The following is a 13,734-nucleotide window of genomic DNA, read 5'->3' as shown; positions in this document are numbered from 1 at the left end:
ATTAATGACTTACTGCGTTGGAGTACATATATCAAACGCCGAAAGTTGTCATAAGTAGACAGTCTGGACAGTGTCTTCTATGAAGATTGTAAAAAAGAACGCAGATGGGCAGTGTCTTCTATGAAGATTGTAAAAAAGAACGCAGATGGGCCATAAGTCTTATTCAGTGTGAATAAGCCGGGGCAAGAATAAACAGAATGAGCATCAAGGAATAACAAAGGCGCCTAAAACTACATCCTACGTTAATCAAGTTTTTTCATGTGTTAATGCAATCAAGCAATGTGCCTTTTTAGCTTCCTGTATGCCGTTCTGTGTATTTTTTTGATGGACTTCGTTATCAATATAAAGCCACCTGGTTGACGTCGCAGTGATCTCCTCTGCAGCGGTTTGGTGATTAGGGAGACGGACGTATGAAGCACGCGGTGGACGACGGGAAGAGTGATCAGCGATGTGGCAGTTCATCTGCTAGGAATTAATATTGACGTTTATGTAATGAATAAATTCAAAGTAAATGCCTGGTGTGAATTAAATGGTTTATTATCCATTCGATCAGTTTTTAATGCTGTTACTCTCATAGCTTGCCATCCATTCGCCCATACAGTGAAATGAATGGTTAACATTTAAATAAAGATAAGAAGAAGTGAAATAAAACTGAACCAAATCATAAAATATGGGATAATATGTAATCAAATCAAATCATGATTACGCCACTCTTAAGTCAAGTCAGAAGCGCTTTGGCGCTTTTAAGCTGTGAAAAGAAGATTAAAAGAGTTCGTTTACACCCGGCATAGTAGACACATCGCCTGTGACTGACAGCAGAGGCTTGCCAGAAAATACACGTTTGGCCACCGTCAAAACATCGGTCTTTGTAATGGAATCAACTGCAGTGGCGACTTCTTGCGGTGAACGAAGCAAAATAAAATAAATAAAATATAATACAGAGGTACAGTTATTATGTTTATGTCTCTGATAAGCTTATTTTTGGCAATTTTACAATGAAGTGCAAATGTTTTTTAAAAGTAGTTAATGCAACAAATTACAGACGAATAAGATAAATCGTTCCACATCCTCCTTAGGGCAAGCAATGACTTTTCAAAATCGAAAAACAGCTTCGATTATAAATAAGGCCGAAAAAACTGTCTTTATTCAGGATGGTTATATATTCATTTTACTCTATCTTTAGACAGCTAAATCACCCATTCCACAGAAAGTGGGGCCAATAGCACTCTGAAAATCGGCCAAAATCGATGTCGTGGAAAACGGTCAGCATTACATCCATACTAAAGCATAACTAAAAAGAAAAAAATATCTAAAAAATTAACATCAAATGTTGCATATTTTCGAAAATATGAAAACTTTTATTATGTTCACTCTTTGTTTATTTAAAAAACGTTAAAGAACCTATTGTTCAACATGAAATCCATGTTTTCCTTTACTGTAAGTGTTGATTTGGCCTTGCACGGGAGAGTGGCTCCTCAATCAAACATAGAAATTCAACTATTTTTTCCGCTAGTCACTTACGAATGAGCGATGGCAACGGAAGTTACGGTAACGGAAGTTACAAATTCTAGGTGCTGTGTTTTCTCTCTCCTTATAAAGACAGAAACCAGGACGCATTACTCTACAGATTTATAGAGGGTGGGCACCTCTGTTCTTTCATAGAACATTCTGCAGCCATCGAATCAATATGTTCGCAAAACACCAGTAACGGAAGTTACATCCTTAACCATACGGTGCTTCTTGGCCTCATTTGACTCCAAGCTGCTCTTTATCGCTTCCAAGAAGGAGAACACGAGTAACATAGTCGCGAACACTATTAAAATAAAAAGTCTTTAGCCCTACAGAGTGCTTTAACGGGAATTTCTCAAGTAGGCAATCAGTGATTATATTTCAGTAACGGAAGTTACACCAAAATCTGTGGACATCAGGTTTTTGGTATCTGTTAACCGACATTTGAGGTACACAACCAAATATTGCTGTTAGAAACAAGCTTACATACCAGCAAGTTATTTCAAACTATTACAATCTTACTAGGAAGTGGTTCTAGTGCTTTTCTTGATTACCTTCTACAGTGAGGTGCCTTGCGGACATCGTGAAAAGCAGTATTTTGGGGTATTTGTGATCTTATTATGGAGAAATAGTAAATGATACCACCCATTTTGCACTTTGGGTAAACAGCCCTTCACGTATACACTAAGGTGGAGCTAAAAGTTTCAAGTTTCAGCTGTTTTTAGGGCCACGACAAGCCTTGGACATCAAAATTGGCTATTGGCCCCATTTTCTGTGGAATGGGTGAAATATAACCTTCTTTATTTCCGTCCTGTAAGCATTGCTCATCATTGTATAACACACGGGATTAAGAGCACTGTTAGCAAACACGATAATGTTAGCGAATGACAAGAGCTCCCAGAAGTAAGCAAAATTCTCGTCAGCTGCCCCGAAGTCTAACCATAACCACAGAACGTTTGTTGGCAACACGCAAGCAGCAAACAGTAATGTCACAGATATTAACATCCTAACAACATTTCTGGCCTCATTGTGTTGCACAGTTCGGACAAAGCTAACGCTCCTCCTTCGAGAACAAGATTTTCGTCTCAGTTCCAAAGCAATACCGAGATGGGCGCAGGAGATAACTGTCAAAGGTATCACATACTGAAGAAAGAACAGTGCCAACGTGTAGATCTTTCTCGATGTCTCACTATTCCAATTTTCTTCGCAAGTTAACGTGGCCTCATTCAAGCCGAGAGCGGCTATATACGGGCAGACTGGGATGAATGATACGATCCAGATTACAATAATCATCCACTTCACTCTTTCGACTTTTAGTTGCTGTTTAAGCGGATGCACGACTGCCCAGTACCTCGATAAACTCAAGGCAACAAGTGTGTACACTGAAGCAAACAGAGTTTGGGTCTGTAGAGGGTAGATTACTTTGCACATGAACGCACCATACGGCCAAAAGTAGTTCATTTCTTGGACTGGGATGTCAAACGGTATACATATACACGTGAACACGAGGTCCGCAATTGCAAGATTTAGAATGAGATAGTTGACTACGCCTTTCATGGTTCTTCTTCGTAGAATCACAAAGCAAACGAGACCATTTCCTGTCGTGCTTACGATGAATATCGCGGAATAAAGAATCAAGAGCATTACTCTCCAGTATTTGATAAATTCGCTCTTTGATAGGACATCTGATGTAGGCAAGGTTGAGTTTCTTTGTAATAGCTGTGTTGGCGAGACCATTCCCATAAAATCGAAAGTTTCATTAGCCATTTGTTATCCAAGACTCCAACCTAAGAGTATTAAATATTGCGATAATACAGCGTTAAATTACGTCACAACCTGAAATCAAAATTAATGAATGATATTTGGCCATGCGATCCATTATTGAGTTGTTTTAAGTAATTATAAAAACAAAGAAATAATAAAAAAAATGCAACCTAATCGGAACAGGTGACTTGCCTTCCAGGCAACGTTTTTAACGCAGTTGATTTACTCTATTGAAGGCGTTCCTTGGGAATTATTCTCTCAATATCCGCACCGAGCCAGTGTTATTTTCATGCAAGTTTTTCTCTCACTTTACAATTAAGCATTAAACGAGAAACACCATCAGTGTAGAAGTTACTAAAAGAAAACTGGGAGAACTCCCAAAGTAAGAGTTTTATACCACTCGTTTACCAAGTTTTAGTTTAAAAATCAACAAATAATTTCGCAGTTGTCAACGGAACAATGATTTCGTTCATGTTTATTGACATAAAAATGATTTGTGCACTGAAATTACGTGTGAAAAAAATATTAAGCGAGAAAAGAAAGTCCAGCTAGATCAACAACTCCAGTGACGGTGACTGATGTATGAAATGACATTTGCTATGCAGTGTAATTAAAAGATATCGAAATATAGCCAACGCGAACTGATCTGACCCAGCGTTATCTCTAACAACAGCTCTTTTGATTTTTTTTTTCTTTTTTCGGTTTCCCATATTATTTGTTTAAGTTGAGAATTGAGGTAGATTTAAAGCTAAATTTCCACTCATTATGTGACGCGGAAAACGTGTGTTGAATATAAATTTATAATGCAAGATTATTTTTTCGACGTTTCCTGTATGATTCACAGCATATATCCGCCATATCAACTGCTTGATATGTGCCTGTCTCACGCACTCTTTATCAATATCAGTTTGTTATTGTAAAAACAAAGCGAATTTAATCCATTTTTACGTTTTCCTCCACTTAACGAAAAAACATTTTTGTCATGGCGGTGTAACTTTAAGTCAAATAAAAAGTATAAATCCACGGGGCGCTTTCCTTAAATTTTGCCATGGTCACATGCAAATTACGGTAGATGCACTACGGCTAAATCATTTCCGATCGCCATGTAATTCAATTCAGTTCGGTTTGTTCAGTGAATAAACAAAGGAAACTAAACTAAACACGAATCTAATGGTTCTGTTCCTAAGTAGTCAATATTAATGATGACAATTTATTGCATCGTGCTTTAGATCACTGCCCATATAAAACCAATGACGTTACACAGAAGATTCCTCATTTTCTAATTTTCATCTCATTTTGTGTCGCATTTTGGCTTATATTAACCGAAAATGAAAATAACAAGGTTACTTAATAAAGGATGAATGATTATGATGGAAAATGGGATGAATCGAAAGTTGCGCGCTTATTGGTCAGCTTTCCTTCTTTCTCTACAACAAGTTGAGAGCGAAGACCGTGGTGGCATCTTCTCCTGCAAATAGTCCTTTCTTTTCTAGGTTGCCGAAATCCCCGTAAATCGAGCCAAAATTTTTTTTTCATTTTTACCCTAATTAAAAGGAGAGCCTAAATACAGGTATCTCTACGTTCAACTTCGTGCTAGTTAAGTATACTAAACTTACATAAATGGTTACAGTAATGGCACTTTGCGTCACAGTTCTAAGTCTTGGTGTTCTAGGAACTGGTAGAAGTACTACAGCGACTTTCCAGTTGAGGCAACAAAACTGGATATAACTGGTATCTTCAAGATTGGCGTGTTGAATCAATTGCTAGAGCTTAAAATGCTAGAACAGTTTGAGACAACTTGACATATATTAAAAGATCGCGTGTCGGCTTATCTTATAATGTCATAACCAATTTTGTTCGCGAAAAGATAAAAAAGGCCTTTATCATTTTAAAAAAAAATTAAAATTGTCCACAAATGCTAACAATACACGTCAAAATATAAAAGAATGGTGGCAAAGATTGGTTGCAGGCAGATCTCTAAAAAAAATATTATGCTTTTGGCTTCAACTTGCTTTTGAGACTGTGCGGTTTACTTTCCTTGTTTTGGCGACCAATACCTTGTCAAATTTTCGAATTCCTGGCTTTAAAAAAATATCAGCTGCACTCACGCGATTATTTCGAAATGAACTATTTTTTTAACACTTGCAAGACAAAAGAAGTCACTGAATAATTTCATGATTGGATATTTCACTTCTATTTACACTTACTGTATTTTTTTTTTTTTTTGCTACGACAAAAAGGACAGTAAAATGAGTTTATTTTACGCTTTGTAAGGGCAGATGTAATGGTGTTCATATCGCCGAATCATATGACGATTTTGGTTTTATCAAAAATAACTGTTTTTACTTATAATTTTGTTTCGTGACCCTGTTAATCCCAAACAAAAAAATAATAGTCAAAATATGATAATTGATCGAAAAAAATATTACTGCGTGATCAAGTCATTTAAGATAAGGAATCTTTGTTTAAGAGATTCGCTTTTAATTAAAAAAAATCCACCGTAATCGTTGGCCTTAATGTTTGACGTATATATCAGCCCATCTTTAGACATGTTTAACTTCTAAGCTGTGTCACGTCTTGCAGCTTTGTCACGTAGTTTAGCGACATAGTTTTACAGAACACCATTTTATATCAAGGGACGACTGTTAACCGTCGTTTAGCGTAATTTTAATTAAATGAGTTGATTTGCACTACGAATTTAGTATTTCGTGTCAAGGCTCAGGGGTATTTTATCCTAGTTTATTTTAGTAATAAGTTCTATTATAATTAGTTTAGTCACCAGAAGGATACACCTTGTCATCTCTCATAATATATGTAGCTTCATTTTCTAGACCTTAGGCTACCTTAAAGATATTTTATTTTCAAATGGCCTTGACAACATTGTCACGTACAGTGCATGTAGATAAAGTTCACAGTCTCTTCTGCTTAAAATGAAAAACATTAATTGGTCGAAATATAATTATGGTTTAAAAAGAAAATAAGTGTATTAGCTAAAAAGAAGTGATGTATGGGCTAAGTAAAATTTCATTTAGTTAACTCAATCGGAAAATGGGCACACCGGCATTTGTAACGTGAAATATGACTAAAAAGATAAAAATGATCACCACAGCATTTTGGTCGAAAGGTATATCATTCAGATTTGTAGATAGTACTATTTTTCTAACCTGGTTCAACAACATGTCAAAAAGCTTTTAAAACCTTAATGTACGTGTAATTATTTTCGATTTTAAATTCGTTAAGCAAGTGTCGGTTTGTTTGACTTTTTTTTTTTTCAAGCTTGGCTTACACTTTTCTTTTCTTTTTTTTACGATGAGAGAAAATACCACCATCAGAACATAAAATTACACTGGTTTTAAACATTTTAAACGAAAAACAAATTTTAATCACAGCATTAACACTATATACATCACTGCAACAGTTGTTCGTTTGTTTTCATTTTGATTTTCGGTAAACATATCCCAGTGACTGTTTCTATTATTTTGGCCGTAGTTTATTTTTGCCCTTGTTGATAATTAATGTGTCTGTACTCTAAGGGGGCATTAGATGTTTCAACGGACACTTAGGTGTTACACATTAGTTTCTGGTGCTTGTTTCAACATTCTCTTTATCTCTGCTTTCTTCATCGAATTGATTGGTGTCCATGCAGTAGTGTAACTTGGTCGAGGGTTTTTCGAAATCGAGGAATTTTCCAAAAGTGATTTAAAAATGTTACGGTTACACTTAAAATAATGTCGGAACTCCTCTCGGAAATTATCGTGGCATATCGTGTATGCTATTGGGTTCGCCGCACTGTTAGCGAACAGTATGATATTGGTAACAGCGACCACGTCCCAGAAATGCCCGTATTCTTCACCATTGCCAAAGTCTAGCCATAGCCACATGACGTTATTCGGTAGAACACAGATTGCAAAGAGAGCTGTGACAACAATTAGCATCCGCACAACTCTGTTTCCTTCAGTTTGATGTGATTTGGTAAGGAATGTGTTATTGCAAGATGACTTTCGAGTTCTTTTGTGAATACATTTGCGCATCTCCCGTGCAATTTTTAAGTAGGCCACGGTGATTACTGCAAGGGGGAACACATACTGAACAAGGAAAAGTGAAAGGGTGTAAGCCTTTCGGTAATTAACATCAACAGGCCAGTGTTCTTCGCAGCTCATCGTGTCCTTGTTTAGACGTAACACAAATACGTAGGGAAGCGTTACCAATGCTGATAAAAGCCATATTGCTGTAATGAATCTCTTGGCATGCCTTTTGGTCATTTGGTTTTGCAATGGGTAGACAATGGCCCAGAAGCGATTAAGACTAACTGCCATTAGGGTGAAGATTGACGCAAACATAGCTAAGGTCTGAAGAGGGTAAAGAAGCTTGCAGAGCAGAGCTCCGTACGGCCATTTGTAGTTGTTTTCTTGCACTGGGATGTCGAATGGAATACAAATACAAGTGATGGCGAGATCGGCAACTGCCAGATTTAATATAAAGCAATTTGTCACGGTGCGCATACGGCGCCTTCTAACTATGACAATGCAGACAAGAGTATTGCCAATAACACTGATAAGGAATATAATTGCATAAAGGAGTAGTTTGATGATTTTAAACTCGGCACTAGCGCCTGATGATAAATTATGTGAAGTGGTGTTGCTCAAACCCTTCGAAGAATTTCCTGAGAAGCTTGTGTTTACCATAGCGTTTGTATATACTACTTCCATGTAAGGGCAATGTTCTGCTTTGACGCTGTGGACGTTTTAAGGCGCAGTTTGAACTTGCGTGGATTGACAGGACAGTGTACAGTTCTCGTTAAATTGACATAATGCTCGTCTGGCCGTTTGAGAGTTAAGAACTTCACTCTCGTTAAAGCAGGGCTTCTTCAAAGTCTTTGACGTCTGGAATGTCTTCACTGTTAGTAAAGAAAATAATAAAACTGTAATTAAACATATCTTTCAATTACTAGAGTACTTTCACTACTTCAGACTGACAAAAAGCCAAAAAAAACACTGAAAACCAATCAAACAAAGAGGTAATTTAAGCAAAAGGAACAACCATTTTTTGCTAAGCTACTTCAGGCTAGATATCTTATGTAGTCTGCACTACCTTTTTCGAAAGTAGCTTAACATAGCCACTGCGGATCCACCACTGCGATAGCTCACCAGCTTAGTTGAAATTCATTTAAATTCATGATCAACGGCGAGGAAGTACTGTAACGCTATAGCGTAAACATTTAGGAAGTGCTCAGTTCTTATCTCAAGTTAGAACACTTAATCTCGCGCTTAGCATCTATCGTTGTTTATCCTATTGAGACACGAAAGGTTCCGATTGAGAATAATGGCTGTATATATACGAATACGACCCTAATAAAATAAGGATTATAAACTTTTACAGCGGCACTTATTTGCCATAAACCCGACAATGCTATAATCAGATATAGTCGGTACTCTTCTAGAATAATTACCCAATTTTAAAAGCCGCCGATGTGTTTGTATACACCCCATACATTTGAAACAATTAGTCTTTTCTACATCGATCAGATATCTTTTCATGTTCCAGTAATGACTTTGCATAGAGGAAGTGGAATATTTTAAACATATTATCCCATAACCTAACTGTATTCTTCATTTCAGGTTTATATTGACATATTGGTGTTTACTTGGGCTACTGTATTTCGGCATGATTACTGTCGCGATTTAAAGTAACTGACATTATATTGTTTTAGAAACTTCTGGAATTATTCTTAGAGGCCCCGGTCAAACACCTTTACAAGTAATGTCACCTAAACTATGGGAGTGTTAAAATTTTAGCATTCACTAAGTGAAATACGACAAGCCATTAAAGCCAATTGACATTTTGATATATCAGAAGAGATATGACTTATGCTGCATTATTCAGTACAATGTTTTTCTTTTCGAAAAAAGAAAAAAAAAAAAGAAAAGGAGGAAAAAGAAAATAAAAATAAAGGAAAGAATACGTAAATGTCTATGTTTGCTGCTTTTGGTAGTTTCTGCACGTTCTCTGAACTTTCTCAGGGTTATTATGGTCAGACTTCTACCATAAAGCCCACTTACATTCGATTGCTTTGCGCAGAACTTTTCCACTCGCTGAAGTTCACAGTTCGCCTGTGAGCTTCGACGATGCTTTTCCATGTGACCTTTAGTTTTGTCTTCAAACGTCCCTGAAAATTAACCTTCTTTTAGAAGAACGCGTGTAATTTATCTTGTAACTAAACGTTTGTGCATGGTCTTCTCCCAGGCTTGCCCCTTCTTTTCGATTGGCCACGCGCCCAATAACTAAGCCAGTATAACGCTGTCGAAGATATATGACAGAAATTAACTTCTCATAACTTAATTCACTTTGTCTAGCAACAACAGTACAACCTCTGTTGTAGTTATTGCATTTTAGCCAAGGATAAGCGCATTTATCTTTTGAAATCTTCCTTAAATCACTATAATATCTCAGCGAGACATCTGTAACCTCGTTAACCGTGGGTAATGAAAGCAATGTGTCGCCGGCAATTTTCTTATTTGCAGTCAGTTCGTTTTACTTCATCTCATATTTTGTAACAATGGTTTGTAAGTTAAGATGATAATCTTTCCAAGAGATTATTTTAAGAGTCCGCCTCTTCAATGGAATCAATGACGATGTTTCTTAAGAAAACTAGGAAATGCCCGTAAGATAAGAAAGTGTGCATCTTGCCATTTTGGCCTTTTGTGATATTTATAGCGAATGGTATGAAGTGGGCGGCGATGATGAAACCGAGTATTAACTCGTTAACAAAAGATTACCATAATCCATCCTTTTTCGGGTTCTTACTCGCTGCTTTATCTCTTTTTGGCATGTTCGTTTTCCTTGCTTTCAGGGTACACTGCTTTGTTTAAGAAGAAGGGGAAAAATAAGTTGCTTCATTCTTATTTCCCTGCAATGGCAGGTTATTGAAACGAGGAAGAAAAATAATTAAGAGAGTAAGATAATTCCGGAAATAATCAACAACTTGTAAACCGACTGAAATGTGTTGGTTACGTCAGATGGCGCCCTGTTTACTATGTGGACAAAATCTAGGCAAATTTAAGTGGAGGAAATAAAATAAAAAAGCTCAATTATTATGAAATATATCGAAAAGTTAAATGTCTCGCGTGAAGGAGGTCATGCACTAGTCACTCAGCCAGCAAATGCAACACAAAGCATGGCCAAATTCCAGCTAACTTGATAACGAAGGCCATAAATAAAACAAAAACAAGAGACAAAATATTCGTGGATCCATGTTATTCCTTACTACAAGTACAAATCTCAACTTTGATCGCATCTATGCTAGAAAGAAGAAAGCCATTTGTCCCAGTGTTTTTTCAGAAATGGTTATTTATATTCTTCCGTCGTTTTTTTTTTTTATCAGCAATACGTCGTGTTATTCACCTTCTACTGTGCCTTTGTGCTGTACATGTATTTTAAGTCATTTCGATTTGAAAAAAGTTGGCCTAAATACAAACATTCTACCGAATGTATGTTTGATACCACATGCCGTGATCTGTTAGATGTTTTTCTTCACAGACATTGCCAAACGTGTGCATTCAAGACTTATGTAGAACCATCCCATTAAGTATGTCGGTTTTAAGGACTACCTCAAGTTAATCCGAGAATCGCAGACTTATCTGCACTTCCTAGATTACCTCGACGCAAAATAGTCGAACAGAAAGCAGCGGAAACATTCTAAACGACTGAGGCATAAGTTGCGGCGAACAACTGGAATTAATTCACAACAGCAAAAGCTATATTTAATCGTGATGTTACCAGTTAAAAAGCAGTTAATCTGCGATTTCCTACTTTCATGTGAACTGATTTACTCACCTTGCAGAAAACGGATTCGTGAACAGCCGAAATCTACTGCACGACAATTCTAGTCTTACCAAGGCGACAGTTGTAAATCACTGTTGTTGCTCAAGACGATAACCTCAGAGACTTTGTTCGTGGTTTACGTTAATCTTGTTGCATTCAATGACACTTGATGACGCTTATGGTATGAAAGCCGCTGGGAAGAAAGAGCTGAGTGTTGATTTATGTAAACATTGTGTGTAGTTGAGGCGAAGGGGCAACCTTGATATAATTTACTTAGCTGACTGATTGTGAGCCACGCATACTGAGAAAATAAAATAGCAAAAGGCAAAACAAGCCAGCAAATGAAACATAGAAAAACAAGCATAAGCTTGATAGACAGTTATTTTTATGTTTTCTTCAAATACTTGTAAGTTGATTTCCACAAACGTCGACATTTGGCAGTTTTCTAGAATTTTCTAGAACTACCATTACCACTAAACTCAATACGTTCCATGTAATCTAATGATCAAAACAAACCTCAAACAAAGGGGTTCTTTTCCATAACATACCCCGGCAGAGTTACCCCGAGTAGTCCAGAGAAGGCTTTTGTTATTACATTTATTGTAGCGGATTTGACGAACCAAACTAAATAAAGGAAAAGCCTGTGGTCAACTATAGATGTCTTAAAAACAAACAAGCTAGCTTAATAACAAACATCTCATAAAAGAAAAGAAAAGAAACAAAAAAAAACATTTAAAAAAGCAAAGACAAAAAACAAACAAACAAACAAACAAACGGGACAGCTTCAAGTGTCCCAAGATCGCAACTTGGTAAAGTGGTTTGTCAACCGATACACTAAACTGTTGATAGAAAGGAATGCCTCAGTTTTGCGCCTAATTAAAATTGAGTACAATTAACTTGAGGCGGAAGATTACGGCTTTGAAAGAAACAGATGTGTGCCCCTTTGTTTTGCCCTTTTTCCGCGTTTAACTGATCCATTGGTCAAGTTCGGCACATGAGCAAAGCGACACTGGAAACGGGTCACCTTTCGTATTTCAGTCTCATTAATACTTTTTCAAATTTAACGATTACTCGCTAGGTCGACTTCTATACATAATCAGTTCGATTCTTGCTCAAGAAAGTAAAAGTTTCATCCACAATCATGGAAAATCTGGAAGCCCTCGAAAAGACTGAACATGGCGCATATGGCGACTTTGAAAGCGCGGGAAACGTCACATGACAACAGGGGATCGACTGAAATAAACTAAGCAACGTTTCTTGTTTATTGTATGATTTAAAGCTGACAGTTGTCCTGTAATGTAATTGCGCTAGTGAAACATAATTCTGCTTGTAAAATCCAAGCTTTGCCAGTCACCAGAGAAACGCCTGCAAAGTCGTAAAACGTGCCGCTCTATTATTTTTGCAATTGGATAACTTCAGGCAAGCGTGGCCGAGTGGTTTGGGGCGCTGGTATTGTAATCCGAAGGTCCCCGGTTCAAGACCTGCCCCTGCCAATAGCTGGACTTGTTTCTCGGTTGTCCCGAGTTCAAATCCTCGACCACGCTTTGTATATAGCCAACTGGTCTGCCTCCTGCCAGTTGGGATTTTTAACCTTGTTATGTTCATTTAAAATCATTTGTTTCCTCTGTTTCAGTGGCATGCCTGTAAACTAGCTATCTCGTTGAGATATGAAGCTAAGTGCATGACCACTATAAACATATATATATATTTTTTTTAGCTGTTTAGTTCATGACCATCAATTGTTCATCATTTTGCAGCAGCTACGCGTGCGAGTCTTGTGATTCAATGGCCCTACAGCCTGACAGAGATTTCAAGTTGTTCGTTATTAACACTTTTTAGTACTGAACAATAACTTCCATCAGTGGTCATGTTTGGGTGACTTTGTCAACTGTCTTTGGCTCAGGACCTCCATGGAAGTTCCAATTATAGTTTAGTGTTTTCTTACTTTCAGTTCTTCTGAATTTGTCATTGGACATTTGCTCTTTGTGGTTATTCATGTAGGTCTGTTTGTATTCGGTTTAACAAGCAAGTCTACGAATTGTCTCAAGCTTTCCAAGGTCACTGAGATTCGTACCCAAACATGTCTACAAGTTAGCTATAATTATTGTAGTCAGTCGAAGCTCTGCTGATAAGCACTAGCAGTGGAAGCAGCAGAAGAAGCAACAATTCCACAATAAAGCCTTGCAGTGGAAACTCTTGGTGTCTTTCGCCTTATAGGGTGAGTAGCTCAGCTATTCCCGAGGGTCTCCCAGGGGTTTTGGGGAACAAGGGAACATTGGCAAAATATCGAAGGGAACAAGGGGACATTTGCCAATTTTTGGGAACAAGGGAACAAAATTCGAAAAATTACAATACGAAAATATTTCGAAAATGTGTGGGAATATAGGAACATAAGGCAATATTAGAAGGGAACAAGAGAACGAGGACCCCCCCCCCCCCCCCCCTGGAAGACCCTCATTCCCCTAACGTCTCAACAACTGAGTGAAGTAATTTTCCACATACTGCAAACGATTTTGAATCTTAACAATTCTTTGTTAAGTTGACGTGATTTGATTGATGTTTAACGTTGCTGTTTTTTGATTGGGGAACTGCAATGGAAAAGCAAGTATTTTTCATTTCGGAGCAAAAAAAAAAGGAAAA

General features: G+C 37.3%; 2 protein-coding genes across 4 annotated transcripts; both read right to left on the bottom strand.

The window, feature by feature from the left end:
* Nucleotides 1-1,076: 1,076 nt before the first annotated feature.
* Nucleotides 1,077-5,378, bottom strand: LOC144662503 (orexin receptor type 2-like). Its single transcript, XM_078523315.1, has 2 exons — nt 4,890-5,378; nt 1,077-3,296 (listed from the first exon to the last, which is right to left on the bottom strand). The coding sequence occupies exon 2, from the start codon at nt 3,274-3,276 to the stop codon at nt 2,266-2,268; it is 1,011 nt and encodes a 336-aa protein (XP_078379441.1). The 5' UTR covers nt 3,277-3,296; nt 4,890-5,378; the 3' UTR covers nt 1,077-2,265.
* A 1,254-nt stretch (nt 5,379-6,632) lies between these two features.
* LOC144662893 (orexin receptor type 2-like) lies at nt 6,633-11,790 on the bottom strand. 3 transcript variants are annotated; one of them, XM_078523827.1, is made up of 2 exons: nt 11,107-11,790; nt 6,633-8,170 (listed from the first exon to the last, which is right to left on the bottom strand). In XM_078523827.1, exon 2 carries the CDS (start codon nt 7,980-7,982, stop codon nt 6,840-6,842), a length of 1,143 nt encoding a protein of 380 aa, XP_078379953.1. In that variant the 5' UTR covers nt 7,983-8,170; nt 11,107-11,790; the 3' UTR covers nt 6,633-6,839. The 3 variants fall into 3 exon arrangements, with proteins under 3 accessions (XP_078379953.1, XP_078379955.1, XP_078379954.1); XM_078523829.1 differs by lacking the exon at nt 11,107-11,790 and adding an exon at nt 9,333-9,535; XM_078523828.1 differs by lacking the exon at nt 11,107-11,790 and adding an exon at nt 8,365-8,519.
* Between the last annotated feature and the right edge of the window lie 1,944 nt (nt 11,791-13,734).

The sequence above is a fragment of the Oculina patagonica genome, chromosome 8 (genome assembly GCF_052425735.1).
Source record: "Oculina patagonica isolate OP01 chromosome 8, crgOcupat, whole genome shotgun sequence".
NCBI classification, from domain to species: domain Eukaryota; kingdom Metazoa; phylum Cnidaria; class Anthozoa; order Scleractinia; family Oculinidae; genus Oculina; species Oculina patagonica.
Note: the sequence above shows the minus strand (reverse complement) of the source record. Positions and strands in the feature narration are given on the sequence as shown.

Coding starts and splice junctions, on each gene's coding strand:
- LOC144662503 (XM_078523315.1), bottom strand. CDS start 3,276: ATGGCTAATGAAACTTTCGATTTTATGGGAATGGTCTCGCCAACACAG.
- LOC144662893 (XM_078523827.1), bottom strand. CDS start 7,982: ATGGAAGTAGTATATACAAACGCTATGGTAAACACAAGCTTCTCAGGA.